The sequence below is a fragment of the Ranitomeya imitator genome, unplaced genomic scaffold (genome assembly GCF_032444005.1).
Source record: "Ranitomeya imitator isolate aRanImi1 unplaced genomic scaffold, aRanImi1.pri SCAFFOLD_325, whole genome shotgun sequence".
NCBI classification, from domain to species: Eukaryota; Metazoa; Chordata; class Amphibia; order Anura; family Dendrobatidae; genus Ranitomeya; species Ranitomeya imitator.
Window position 1 is genome coordinate 335800 of NW_027193546.1, and position 12842 is coordinate 348641.

General features: G+C 49.5%; 2 protein-coding genes across 2 annotated transcripts; both read left to right on the forward strand.

Moving 5' to 3' along the window:
• Positions 1–5512: 5512 nt before the first annotated feature.
• LOC138653705 (histone H2B 1.1-like) lies at positions 5513–5893 on the forward strand. Its single transcript, XM_069743314.1, has one exon. It carries the CDS (start codon positions 5513–5515, stop codon positions 5891–5893), a length of 381 nt encoding a protein of 126 aa, XP_069599415.1.
• A 3360-nt stretch (positions 5894–9253) lies between these two features.
• LOC138653719 (histone H2A type 1) lies at positions 9254–9646 on the forward strand. The gene has a single exon (XM_069743335.1). The coding sequence runs from the start codon at positions 9254–9256 to the stop codon at positions 9644–9646; it is 393 nt and encodes a 130-aa protein (XP_069599436.1).
• The last annotated feature ends 3196 nt before the right edge of the window (positions 9647–12842 follow it).

Below are 12842 nucleotides of genomic sequence, written 5' to 3' on the forward strand. Positions count from 1 at the left end.
TGACTTCTTTTCTCACTCACTACGGCACACTTCCTTTTGTGTCCTTTCTCAGGATGCTGCCGCATGGGTTGCAGGCGCAGCTCCGTGTCCTTCTTTCTTTCCTCCTCAGACTTCAGTCTGGATCTGACCATGGATCACCCCTGCCAGCTCGACATGGAGACCTTTCCTCGTCGGTCCCCAGCCAGGAACTCTCCTCCAACTGATTTGAACTCACTAACTTCCTAACCAACCCACCAGTTTTACCCTATGTGAGGAGTGGCCTAGTAGGTAGAACCCTTAGCTCCCCCTGGTGGACTGGAGTGTGAAGTGGGTGTGTGGCTGTGATACCTGGCAAGGTGAACTCCTTTGGTGCCATCAGACATAACATCAGCCATCCCCTAGTGGAAGAACGACATTACTGCAACGACCAGGACTCTGGGTCACCTGTTCGGGTGAAGAGCAGTAGTACGATGAGACGGTGATGTCGGGTTTGTACTTGCGGACGTGCAGGGCATACCACCCCTTGTCACCCCAATGCCGCGTGTACCTGACACGATCACTCGAGTACAGATCCCGGCCTGGGTGTCCTTCGATGAGGTGCGCCTCCACATCGCGCCGATTGACAAACACTTCGATGGCGAGGCCAGGCTCCTTTATAAAGCCCCAACCTCCCTGCAGGCGGAAGGTTACGATGGTCCCATAATGCTGTGGGCCCCAGTCCTCGGCCATCTGCCTAGCCTTTGCTTTGGCCTGCAGGTCCCTCTCACGGTCAGCCTGACGTTGGAGCTCCTTCCTCCTAGCCCACTCCTGCTGACGCAGCTGCCGGCGGTATGCTTCATGGGCGATTACCGCAATACTCTCCCCCTCTGGCTGGTCCTCCCCAGGGAACCCGATCAGGTTGGTGGTGGCACGGGTCCACTTAAAGGTCACCCACTCTCCCTGGATGTCCACTTTCTGCCTGATGGGCTGCAGCGGAACGTCTGAGGTCCTCATAGTCTCCCATGGCCTCTCCCACTCTTAAGCGACTACACACCCGGCGGGGTGGAGGTGGTGGGGGTGAATCTACGTCCACTAGCAGGGATCCCTCGGCTACCGGGGCAGGGTCGGTGTTGTTACCTGCCTCTGTGGCATCTCTGGTGCCGATCTCCTCTGCCTCAGGCTCGGACGGTTGGCTGCATGGTTGCTTCTCAGGGCCGGCGGTTGCACGTTGGCAAAGGTTCCGGAGCTGCCGACACAGCTCGTCGACTTCCGCTCCCAGAACCTCCTGGTTTGCGCATCCTGGCGGGGTTCCACTTGGCTCCCATTGGCTGAGCAGCGACGGGTATTCTCCCCCTCTACCAGACTGCCTCCGCTCACCATGATGCCAACCTGGTTCTGCCGAATGGCGTCCAGCGGTTCTTGCTCCTCCGGAGGGCGGTTCCTTCTTCGTCCTCCACCATCCCAGACCGGGAGGCGGCCTTTTTTTGTTGATGGGCATATTTCCCGGACATAGTAGTACCTGTGAGGGGCTAGCTTTACTTTCGCACCGTTCTTCCATGCTACGCCCACTATCACACGCCCCACTCCTCCAGCACGCCACATGGTGCTGCAATGGCGGCGGTTTTGGCGGGAATTTTGGCGGTAACCAGCAATACACAGTCTTTAAACAATTCACAGTTCTTAGGCGCGCATGACCCGATTTTTCAGGCTTAAGTCCATCCTGTTTGTGACGCCAAAAAGTTGGATCGCCCCCACGTAAGGGCAATGGGGTACTCGGTACCGGGTCCTTCAGCTCCCTCAGCAAGGATGGCACTGTGGCCCGACCCGGACCGTGGCCCTATGAGGGGCGTCCAATAAAAGGCAGAGTTCGTAGATAACGGTAATGTTCGTGATGCCACCTGTGGTATTCGGTCAGAGTGACCGACGCTGCTCAGGGGTCCGCTGGGGTTATGTTATGGCAGCTAGATGGTATACCTTCCCACAGGTGAAGTATATCCCCAGGGCTTCCCAGAAGTGTAGATGATGATGGTGGATGATGTAAGGCGCGGCGAATAACGAGGACACAATGGGTGCAGTCTCTTTACCTTTACTGAAGTCTTCAGCTTCCACAGTCTAGAGTGCCGGATGACAGGGTAGGCAGAGTCTGGCCGGTCTGATGGCAATTCCAGAGTCCCCTTATCCAGGTGGAAAACAGTAGCCTTCCCCTTGCGCACAGTAACGTAGTAGGTCCCTACTTGCATAAGCTACCATAAGGTCCTCACTGTTGTTACTTCTCTCTCGCTCTCTCTCTGTCCCCCAGATGGATAGGACAAACCCGTATGACAGTGATGGCCTGAGGCTATTTTATAGGGACCCAAGTGTCGCCTCTCCTCCACAATTGCCACCGTGTCTGCTTGGGTGTTTAGGTCGGACAGCCAACTTGGAATCGACTGCCCTGCCGGTCTCTAAAGTAAAGCGTAGAGTCTATTACTCCCTCGGTGTTCCGGCCACCAGATCTGCGCTTCAGATGGAGGCAGAAGACACAAAAGAGAATAGTAAAACCAAAAACACTCAGTTTGAAAAAATGTTGCAGTAATCCGCAAGTGCTAGTAAAAGATGTAAAAAACAGGGTATTTGGTTGATACGTTTTTTGCAAAAAATGTATACTAAGCTGCTCTACCAATCTTCACGGTATACCCTTATCAGAGCAGTCCTAACTAATGTATGCAATCCCTATCTGATGTATTTAAAAACCTGATCATCTGTATATAACCTGTGTGAACAGGGTTCAGAGAGGAAGAATCCATGTGTGCATACAGGGTAGAACAGCTTTTGTGCAGATAGCCCAAGAGGAGTGGTGAAACTCCCCAGTCTTGTAGACACAAGAGAACAATTATGGAAACAGGAACACATGGGCTACTTGCACAGTGAACAAGTCTGTATGATCATGTTCACACACCACCAAGAAACCTGAAGACACAAAAGAGAATAGTAAAACCAAAAACACTCAGTTTGAAAAAATGTTGCAGTAATCCGCAAGTGCTAGTAAAAGATGTAAAAAACAGGGTATTTGGTTGATACGTTTTTTGCAAAAAATGTATACTAAGCTGCTCTACCAATCTTCACGGTATACCCTTATCAGAGCAGTCCTAACTAATGTATGCAATCCCTATCTGATGTATTTAAAAACCTGATCATCTGTATATAACCTGTGTGAACAGGGTTCAGAGAGGAAGAATCCATGTGTGCATACAGGGTAGAACAGCTTTTGTGCAGATAGCCCAAGAGGAGTGGTGGAACTCCACACTCTAGTGTGATGCCGGCCTCATTCATTCTGTCTGTCTGTCTTGGAGTGTGGGTTGGTCAAATGTAAAAGAGGAGATTGGACAAAAAATGACATCACAAATCTTTTTTTTTTGTGTGTCAATAATAGATCTTAATTTAGCTTTCAAAAACGCATACAAATCTGCATGGAAAAAATGCAGCAAAAAATGCAGCAAAAACACGACAATACCGCACCTGTGTTTTCTGACGAGAGGGAAGAATCTGACGCAGAAATTCTTAAGGAAAATCCGCAACGTGTGCACATAGCCTAAAATGCTGCGGAATGCGCACAAATAATTGACATGCTGCAGAAAATACAATGCAGCGTTTCCGCACAGTCTTCCACAGCATGTGCACTGCGGATTTGGTTTTCCATAGGTTTACATGGTACTGTAGACAGCATGGGAAATTGCTGCAGATCCGTAGCGTCAAAAGCGCCGCGGATCCACAGTAAAAACCACAACGCGTGCACATGGCCTTACATGGTACTGTAACGGGATGGAAAACTGCTTCAAATCCGCAGCGTCCAATCCATTGTGGATCTGCAGGCAAATCCGCAACGTGTGCACATACCCTACTCTTCTGAGAGCATCCAGATGTCCGCCCATCTGTAATTGTGAGCCCCGATGAGGACAGCAATTATAATGTATGTAAGGTGATGTGGAATTACTGATACTATATAAGTCACTTAAATGTATGATTATTATATAATTTATGTTAACAATAAATTTAATTGATTAGATTACTCCACCGTGATTACACTATGATCGGGAAAGGTGATTAAAATATTCAACTTATTTCTCTAAGCAAAAAAATAAATTGCATACAGTAGAAGCTGTAAATTAAATTGTGTAGAAACTGAACAATGAGCAGGAAATTCAAACTTCCCAACAGTTCTGTGTTCAGCCAATCAGCAGAGGAAGGGAGGAGCTAATGTAGATTCTGTAAGCCCCACCCCGGAAGTGCGTCATCACTGCAGTTCTCTCTCTGGTCCATTCTTCCTCCATATAAAGGAGCAGTCCGTGCGGCTCACGAATCAGTTTTTATTGACTGCAGGAGATGTCTGGTCGCGGCAAAGGAGGAAAAGGTCTCGGGAAGGGCGGCGCCAAGCGGCACAGGAAGGTGCTCCGTGATAACATCCAGGGCATCACCAAGCCTGCCATCCGCCGTCTAGCTCGCAGAGGAGGCGTCAAGCGCATCTCCGGCCTCATCTATGAGGAGACTCGCGGTGTCCTGAAAGTCTTCCTGGAGAACGTGATCCGTGACGCCGTCACCTACACCGAGCACGCCAAGAGGAAGACCGTCACCGCCATGGACGTGGTGTACGCGCTCAAGCGCCAGGGCCGCACTCTCTACGGCTTCGGAGGTTAATTGTGTTCTCTTCTGTCTTCACAACCCAAAGGCTCTTTTCAGAGCCACCCACATTTATAAAGAAAAGCTATGATCTCCGCTGTGTGATGCGGACATTTGCTGTAATATGCGCCATCGGCGGCTAAACTGGAAGATCATGGGTTGGAATATCCACAGCGCTATATGCATTAATATTTCAGCACTGGGCACTTACTGCACTATACCGCAAACCGCTGTATCACAGTATGCAGCACTATATGGGGGGTACAAAGAACTGTTCAGAAAGATACATTGCTATATAGAGGTATGTGGGGATTTCTGCATTACAGGGGGCATAGAGCGGTATACAGATGTGCACTGCACTGTTATATGGAGGTATACAGAATTACACGGGGTTTCCAGCACCATCTGGAGATATGACTGCGCTATATGGAGTCTAACATGTCGGGCGCTGTACTGTAACTGCATAATGTGGCACAATCATTTGTCAGTAAGTTGCAGTATATGGGGGCACTCTGCACTATTCAGATGAATAACAGCACTATATTGGAGTATACTGCAGCACATGAAGGGTAAACAACATGAACACAGAGCGCAATATGAGGGTGCACTGCGGTATATGGCGCTTCACAGCACTATCTAGATGTATAGAGCATTATACAGGGTTTTACAGCGCTATATGGTGGATGCTGCAAAGAAGAAGCAATGATTTGGGAAACCACCAATCAGCTGCAGTGGGCGGAGCGTCTGACGTTACCGTTGGTCACATGACTTCATCACCCAATAGCACGGCGGTCTGACAGCAGCGCTCATCTGCATGGCCGGGCTATAAATTCCGCCGCTCTTGGAGGCGCAGGATCATTATTCTTCTCACTTGTGCTGAGATCGGTTTGTTGTTATCATGCCTGATCCCGCCAAGTCTGCGCCTGCGCCCAAGAAGGGCTCCAAGAAAGCCGTGACTAAGACTCAGAAGAGAGACGGCAAGAAGCGGAGGAAGAGCAGGAAGGAGAGCTACGCCATCTACGTGTACAAGGTGCTGAAGCAGGTCCACCCCGACACCGGCATCTCCTCCAAGGCCATGGGCATCATGAACTCCTTCGTCAACGACATCTTCGAGCGCATCGCAGGGGAAGCCTCCCTCCTGGCTCACTACAACAAGCGCTCCACCATCACCTCCCGGGAGATCCAGACCGCCGTGCGCCTGCTGCTGCCCGGAGAGCTGGCCAAGCACGCCGTGTCCGAGGGCACCAAGGCCGTCACCAAGTACACCAGCGCCAAGTGATCGGCTCCGTGCTCCGCTCCTCACCCCAAAGGCTCTTCTAAGAGCCACCCACACCCTCACTATAAGAGCCACCCACACTGCTCCGGTGTCCTCTCCCGTCTCCCCGAGGTGTCTGCTCGCTCCGCCCGGGGCTCTGCGCCTGGTGACGAGGGAGATGGTGAGAAAATCTCAGGAATAATCTGGGCATTGCTCAGCGAGTTGATGTGTATTCAGGGACTTCTTATTTAACTCCTTGCTGCACAGATCTCGGCATTCTGGGGTCTCGTTTATTAGTTCATTACTCTCGTTTCTCAGGTAACAGGAGCCATTTGTGGTGGAGTTGATCTAGAGCCTAATCTGGATTCTTTTTACAGTGTAAGTGACGTCATTACATTTAGAAGCGGCGGGAAATTCAAACCCCCAACCGTCCTGTGTTCAGCCAATCAGCAGAGGGAGGAGCTAATGTTTCCAATGGTAACACGTTTACGGTTCCCGCTTTTTTCCGTCTTTTGTCTTCATATAACACCTGGTACCAGGACCGATATCGGGAAATCTGCTTGTGTTGAGCGATCATTGGTCTCTTACATCCCACACAGGAATCTGCAGATTTCCAGGTTAGCGGCGCTGTATCCGCTCCGGTTTCCTCTCATGGATATAGAGAATGATTCGTGTTCTCCACATGCTGTGATGTTCCCGTGTGTCTGACCTGGAGACGATCAGATCGTCCCTTTCCCGTCACAATCCGTATTGTGGAGACGATATACTGGTCAGGGACATATCCTACAAGAGACATTTCAGGGAAGACCAATTCTGCCCTTCCCAGCAGATCCCACCATGTCTCCCCATTACAGATCAGTCCTACGGCTGCAGGCAGGAGGTCTGTGATGGGAAATGTAGGATCATGTGTAGAAGATTGCGGAGTGTCCCTGCTCAGAACATTACCCTGTGGTGTCAGGATCTCACAGGTCAGGCAGTTACATTATCGGCCGTCACATCCTCCTCACAGGATCCCTGCTCAGTTACTGATCGTCCTTCTGTTCTATCACTTTTCCTCCCCCGCTTCATCCAGTGTCAGGACTGGCGGCTCTCGGGCAATATTATTATTTATTATTATTATAGCGCCATTTATTCCATGGCGCTTTACATGTGAGGAGGGGTATACATAATAACAGGTACAATGATCTTGAACAATACAAGTCATAACTGGTACAGGAGGAGAGAGGACCCTGCCCACGAGGGCTCGCAATCTACAATGGATGGATGAGGATACAGTAGGTGAAGGTAGAGCTGGTCGATCAGTGGTGGTTACTGCAGGTTGTAGGCTTGTCGGAAGAGGTGGGTCTTTAGGCTCTTTTTGAAGGTTTCCATGGTAGGTGAGAGTCTGATGTGTTGTGGTAGAGGGTTCCAGAGTAGGGGTGATGCGCAAGAGAAATCTTGTATGCGATTGTGGGAAGAGGAGATAAGAGGGGAGTAGAGAAGGAGATCTTGTGAGGATCGGAGGTTGCAGGAAAGTACCGGGAGAGGAGGTCACAGATGTATAAAGGAGACATTTTGTGGATGGCTTTGTATGTCATGGTTAGGCTTTTGTACTGGAGTCTCTGGGTAATGGGGAGCCAGTGAAGGGATTGACAGAGGGGAGAGGCCGGGGAATAGCGGGGGACAGGTTGGTTAGTCGGGCAGGAGAGTTTAGAATAGATAGGAGGGGTGCGAGAGTGTTAGAGGGGAGGCCACAGAGCAGGAGGTTACAGTAGTCCAGGCGGGAGATGATGAGGGCATAGACTAGGGTTTTTGCAGATTCTTGGTTTAGAAATCTACAGATCCTTGAAATATTTTGAGTTGAAGGCGGCAGGAAGTGGAAAGGGCTTGGATATGAGGTTTGAAGGAGAGATGAGTGTCAAGGATTACCCCGAGGCAGCGAACTTGGACTGAGGAGAGTGGGCAGCCGTTTCCTGTAATGGATAGGTTCGTTGGGGGGTTGCGTGTGATGTGGGAAAGACAATGAATTCTGTTTTGCCCACATGTAGAAGTTCCGAGAATGTGGAGGGGAACAACGAATCATGGGAGAAATATCCCAATACAATTGCAGGATAGGATCCTCTAGCACTAGATGTAATAATGTAAAACGAATGCCATAGATCTCATAGGGTTAATATGACGTGAGATAAAACCACTGCAGTGCAGAGAGATCCGATCACAAGTCTGACTGTAAGATGCCCCAAGTACTGGTGACTCCCATCACAGCACAAATGCGGTTTCTTCATATTGATCTATAAAATAAATAGAACACGGATTTACAGGGAAATGGGCTGTACAGTAATATTCTCCTGATCAGATCCGTGTGGGGTGAATAGGGCAGCGAATATTCACAGGGAATGTGGCTGTCTGAGGCAGCTGGATAGATGGACGCCCTGTGTACCGGGTACGGAGACTCCTATGTGATGACCACGTCCCGGACACTAATGTTTCGGATGGATGGCGCCTATGAAGGTTATTATAACCTCCCCAGAGTAATAATGGCGACCGATCCCCGCCCGTGTTTGGGGGCATGAACAAGGATAATGGTGTGCACTCAGGTCAAGGACACGGAGGTGTTTGGGGGCAGACAGCTGGGATGACAGGACCCGGTATTATCAGCGATCGCCGCTCCAGCAGAGGGGCCGGTAATAAACCCGACGCACAAAGAGCAGAAACTGAGCGGGGAATTCAAAACCAGCAACGGATCTGTAATCAGCCAATGAGCGAGAGACATCCGCAGGCGCCGACCAATCCCAGATACAGGAATATCCGCCTCCATTTAACTCCTCAGTGTCCGTGTGTGCTGACCCCCCACTACACACTCGCTTTACAGAAGCGGCGACTTCCCCCACCCGAGACCCGGCAGCGTCACATCAGGCTCCGGGCAGAACATAGGAGACTTGTCTCAGTCAGGCTGTGATAGTATAAGCGCGGACACCACACGGGATTTGCACAGGATAATAAGCGGGTGAGTGAGGAGCCTCCTCCTGACAGGAATTAACCCCTCGCCCGCCAGACTGTCAGTGCAATATATGGCTGATAGAAGACACAAGTCCAACAAGTGCAAACAACAAGTCAACAGAATATTTCTGCATTTCCTTCTGCTCCAGGACAGATATCTGTTTTCACCCCTTATCTATTCTGTCCAAAGCGAACGTTTTCTATTGGGTGAGAAACTCATTTGAGCAAGCCGCGGTAATAAGCTCCGCCCTCTGGAGCTCATTGGTGGATCTACAAGACTCTTCTCCATTTTCAGCTTCAGATCCGTCCAATGACAGGAGAGGAGGGCGGAGCAACGGACTATATAAGGCGACATAGCACAGACTCTTCTCTACACGATTTTCTGTCTCTGACGGTATAGCCATCATGTCTGGACGCGGCAAACAAGGAGGAAAGGTCCGTGCTAAGGCCAAGACCCGCTCATCCCGGGCAGGACTGCAGTTCCCAGTCGGCCGTGTGCACAGGCTTCTCCGCAAGGGCAACTACGCTGAGAGAGTCGGCGCCGGCGCTCCGGTCTATCTGGCCGCTGTGCTGGAGTATCTGACCGCTGAGATCCTGGAATTGGCCGGCAATGCTGCCCGGGACAACAAGAAGACCCGCATCATCCCCCGTCACCTGCAGCTGGCGGTGCGCAATGACGAGGAGCTGAACAGGCTGCTGGGTGGGGTGACCATTGCCCAGGGGGGCGTCCTGCCCAACATCCAGGCCGTGCTGCTGCCCAAGAAGACCGAGAGCAGCAAGGCGAGCAAGAGCAAGTGAGCGCTGCCGCCAATCTCTACAAAACCAAAGGCTCTTCTAAGAGCCACCCACACCGTCACCACAAGAGCCGGCGCCGCCTATCTCGGGGGTCCTCGCATGAGGCTGATAGTTCATACACCATTGCCGCCATTGTTGGTGCACATATCCACAGAATAACAGGAGATGAATGGGTCAATCCCACATGAAGTCTCAGACCCTCAGGTGGAGTGTCGTCTGCCAAGCTCGCAGGAAATGTCCCCTCCTTAGTGTCTGATACTCCGCGGTGAGGTCTACACTGCACATATATATATATATATATATATATATATATATATATATATATATGCATGGCAGGACCTCAAAACACGCCGCCGTGGCTGCCGGACCTCGAAACACATCTGCCCGGCTGTCAGACATTGAAACACACCACCGCAGCTGTCGGACCTCAAACAGCCCATTATTATTCTGAAGAGGTTATAATAGTCTTCAGGGGCGCCATCCATCCGAAACATTAGTGTCCAGGACGTGGTCATCACACAGGAGTCTCCGTACCCTATGTGATGACACACAGGGCGTCCATCTATCCAGCTGCCTCCTACAGCCACATTCCCTGTACAAGGATCTGATCAGGAAATTATCACTGCGGCCCAGTGCGGATATATATCCCCCATAAATCTACTAATCAGCGCCCAATAAGAACCGGATCTTAAATGTCTAGACAGAATATTAACCTACATTTGGAAACCGCCCGGAACACCCCCGATTAGAGCTGTAGAGGGATCTGCTTCGAATAAGCCGTTTAGTCTTTCCACTTCAAGATATCATTCGGACTATTCAGTATTCGGAGCGTAAAATCGGCACCGATGAGTGTTCTACCAACATTACAGCGACATCACCAAAGCAGAGAAATCAGATCCTAGCAGTCAGGTGCAGCCTCTCACTTAGAAGATGTGGGTGGCTCTGATAAGAGCCTTTGGGTTGTGAGTAGGGTTGAGCGAAACGGGTCGTTCATTTTCAAAAGTCGCCGACTTTTGGCAAAGTCGGGTTTCATGAAACCCGATCCGACCCCTGTGCGGGGTCGGCCATGCGGTACGCGACTTTCGCGCCAAAGTCGCGTTTCAATGACGCGAAAAGCGCCATTTCTCAGCCAATGAAGGTAAACGCAGAGTGTGGGCAGCGTGATGACATAGGTCCTGGTCCCCACCATCTTAGAGAAGGGCATTGCAGTGATTGGCTTGCTGTCTGCGACGTCACAGGGGCTATAAAGGGGCGTTCCCGCCGACCGCCATGTTACTGCTGCTGATCTGAGCTTAGGGAGAGGTTGCTGCCGCTTCGTCAGAAGCAGGGATAGCGTTAGGCAGGGTCCATTAACCACCAAACCGCTTGTGCTGTAGCGATTTCCACTGCCCAACACCACCTTCGGTGTGCAGGGACAGTGGAAGCTACTTTTTTTTTTTTTTTTCCTCAGCGCTGTAGCTCATTGGGCTGCCCTAGAAGGCTCCCTGATAGCTGCATTGCTGTGTGTACGCCGCTGTGCAAACCAACTGCTTTTTTCAAAGCACAAATCCTCTTGTTCCTTCCTTTCTGCACAGCTATCTTGTTTGTTTGTCCACACTTTTTATTTAATTTGTGCATCAGTCCACTCCTTATTGCTGCCTGCCATACCTGGCTGAGATTACTGCAGGGAGATAGTAATTGAAGGACACTCCCTGTTTTTTTTTTTTTTTTGTGGGAGATTAAGATTGACATTTCTGCTAGAGTGCCATCCCTGTCTGTGTCATCTCTCACTCAGTGGGCCATAGAAAGCCTATTTATTTTTTTGCTTGATTTGGGTTATAAAATCTACCTGAAAAAATCACTACATCAATCAGTGGGAGAAAAATATTGGCCTCAGGGCTTGTGTGCCACTCCTGACTCCTGTGTGCATCATCACTCACTCAGTGGGCCATAGAAAGCCCTTTTTTTTTTTTTTTTTTTTTTTTTGCTTTATTTGGGTTCTAAATTCTACCTGAAAAAATCAATAAATCAATCAGTGGGAGATTAATATTGGCCTTTGGGCTTGTGTGCCAGTCTTGAGCGTGCCATCTCTCTCTCTCTCAGATAGTGGGCCATAGAAAGCTTATTTATTATTTTTTTTATTGGGTTTATAAATTTTCCCTGGAACAAAAAAAAAAAGTGGGAGATAAATATTGGCCTCTGGGCTTGTGTGCCACTCCTGACTCCTGTGTGTGTCATCTCTCACTCAGTGGGCCATAGAAAGCCTTTTTTTGTTTTATTTGTTTTCTAAATTCTCCCTGAAAAAATCATTTTATTTTATTTGGTTTCTAAATTCTTCCTGAAAAAATCATTTTATTCTATTATTTTTTTTTTCCTAAAGTCTCCCTGAAAAAAAAAAAAAATCAAATCAGTGGGAGATTAATATTTACATTTGTGCTTCAGTGACAGTCCTGCGTGTGTGGCATCTCTCTCATTTGTTGCCACCAACAACAGAGTGTGTAACATTGTGCCTGATTTTCGTTGTGGTCTCACTCACCTGTAAAGGGGTAGCTAAATCATACTGAAGTTATAGCTCACCGTGTAAGTTGTGTGACAGCAACAAATACCGTTAGTTTGTTTACGTTTTTAAAACAATGAGGAAGTATGGTGGAAGAGGTCGTGGCCGGGGGCGTTCATTGTCAGCTGGTAATGAGGGTAGTGGTAGTGGTGGAGCATCAGCTGGTCGTGGGAAAAAAAATATTGCACCTAAGTCTGGAGCTGTGGAGCCAGGTTTGTCGTCAGGCTACACAAGACCTCAAACGCTCCCTTTTCTGGGAGTAGGAAAACCGCTTTTAAAGCCGGAGCAGCAAGAGCAAGTTTTGGCTTATCTTGCTGACTCAGCCTCTAGCTCTTTTGCCTCCTCTCGTGAAACTGGTAAATGTCAAAGCAGCGCGTCGTTAGTGGATGTTCATGGTCAGGGACAAGTCGCTTCCTTGTCCTTTTCAGCAAAAACAACAACAGAGAAGAATGCAGCAGGCGACACAACGGGTTACTCCATGGAGCTCTTTACACATACCGTCCCTGGCTTAGAAAGTGAAGCAGTTAACAGTCCATGCCCATTACAAGTTGAATCTGACATGGAGTGCACTGATGCACAGCCACAGCCAGACTACTATGTTGGTCCTTTGACTCAGACCACAACATTGCCCTCGCAGGGTAATGATCAAGAATCAGACCCTGA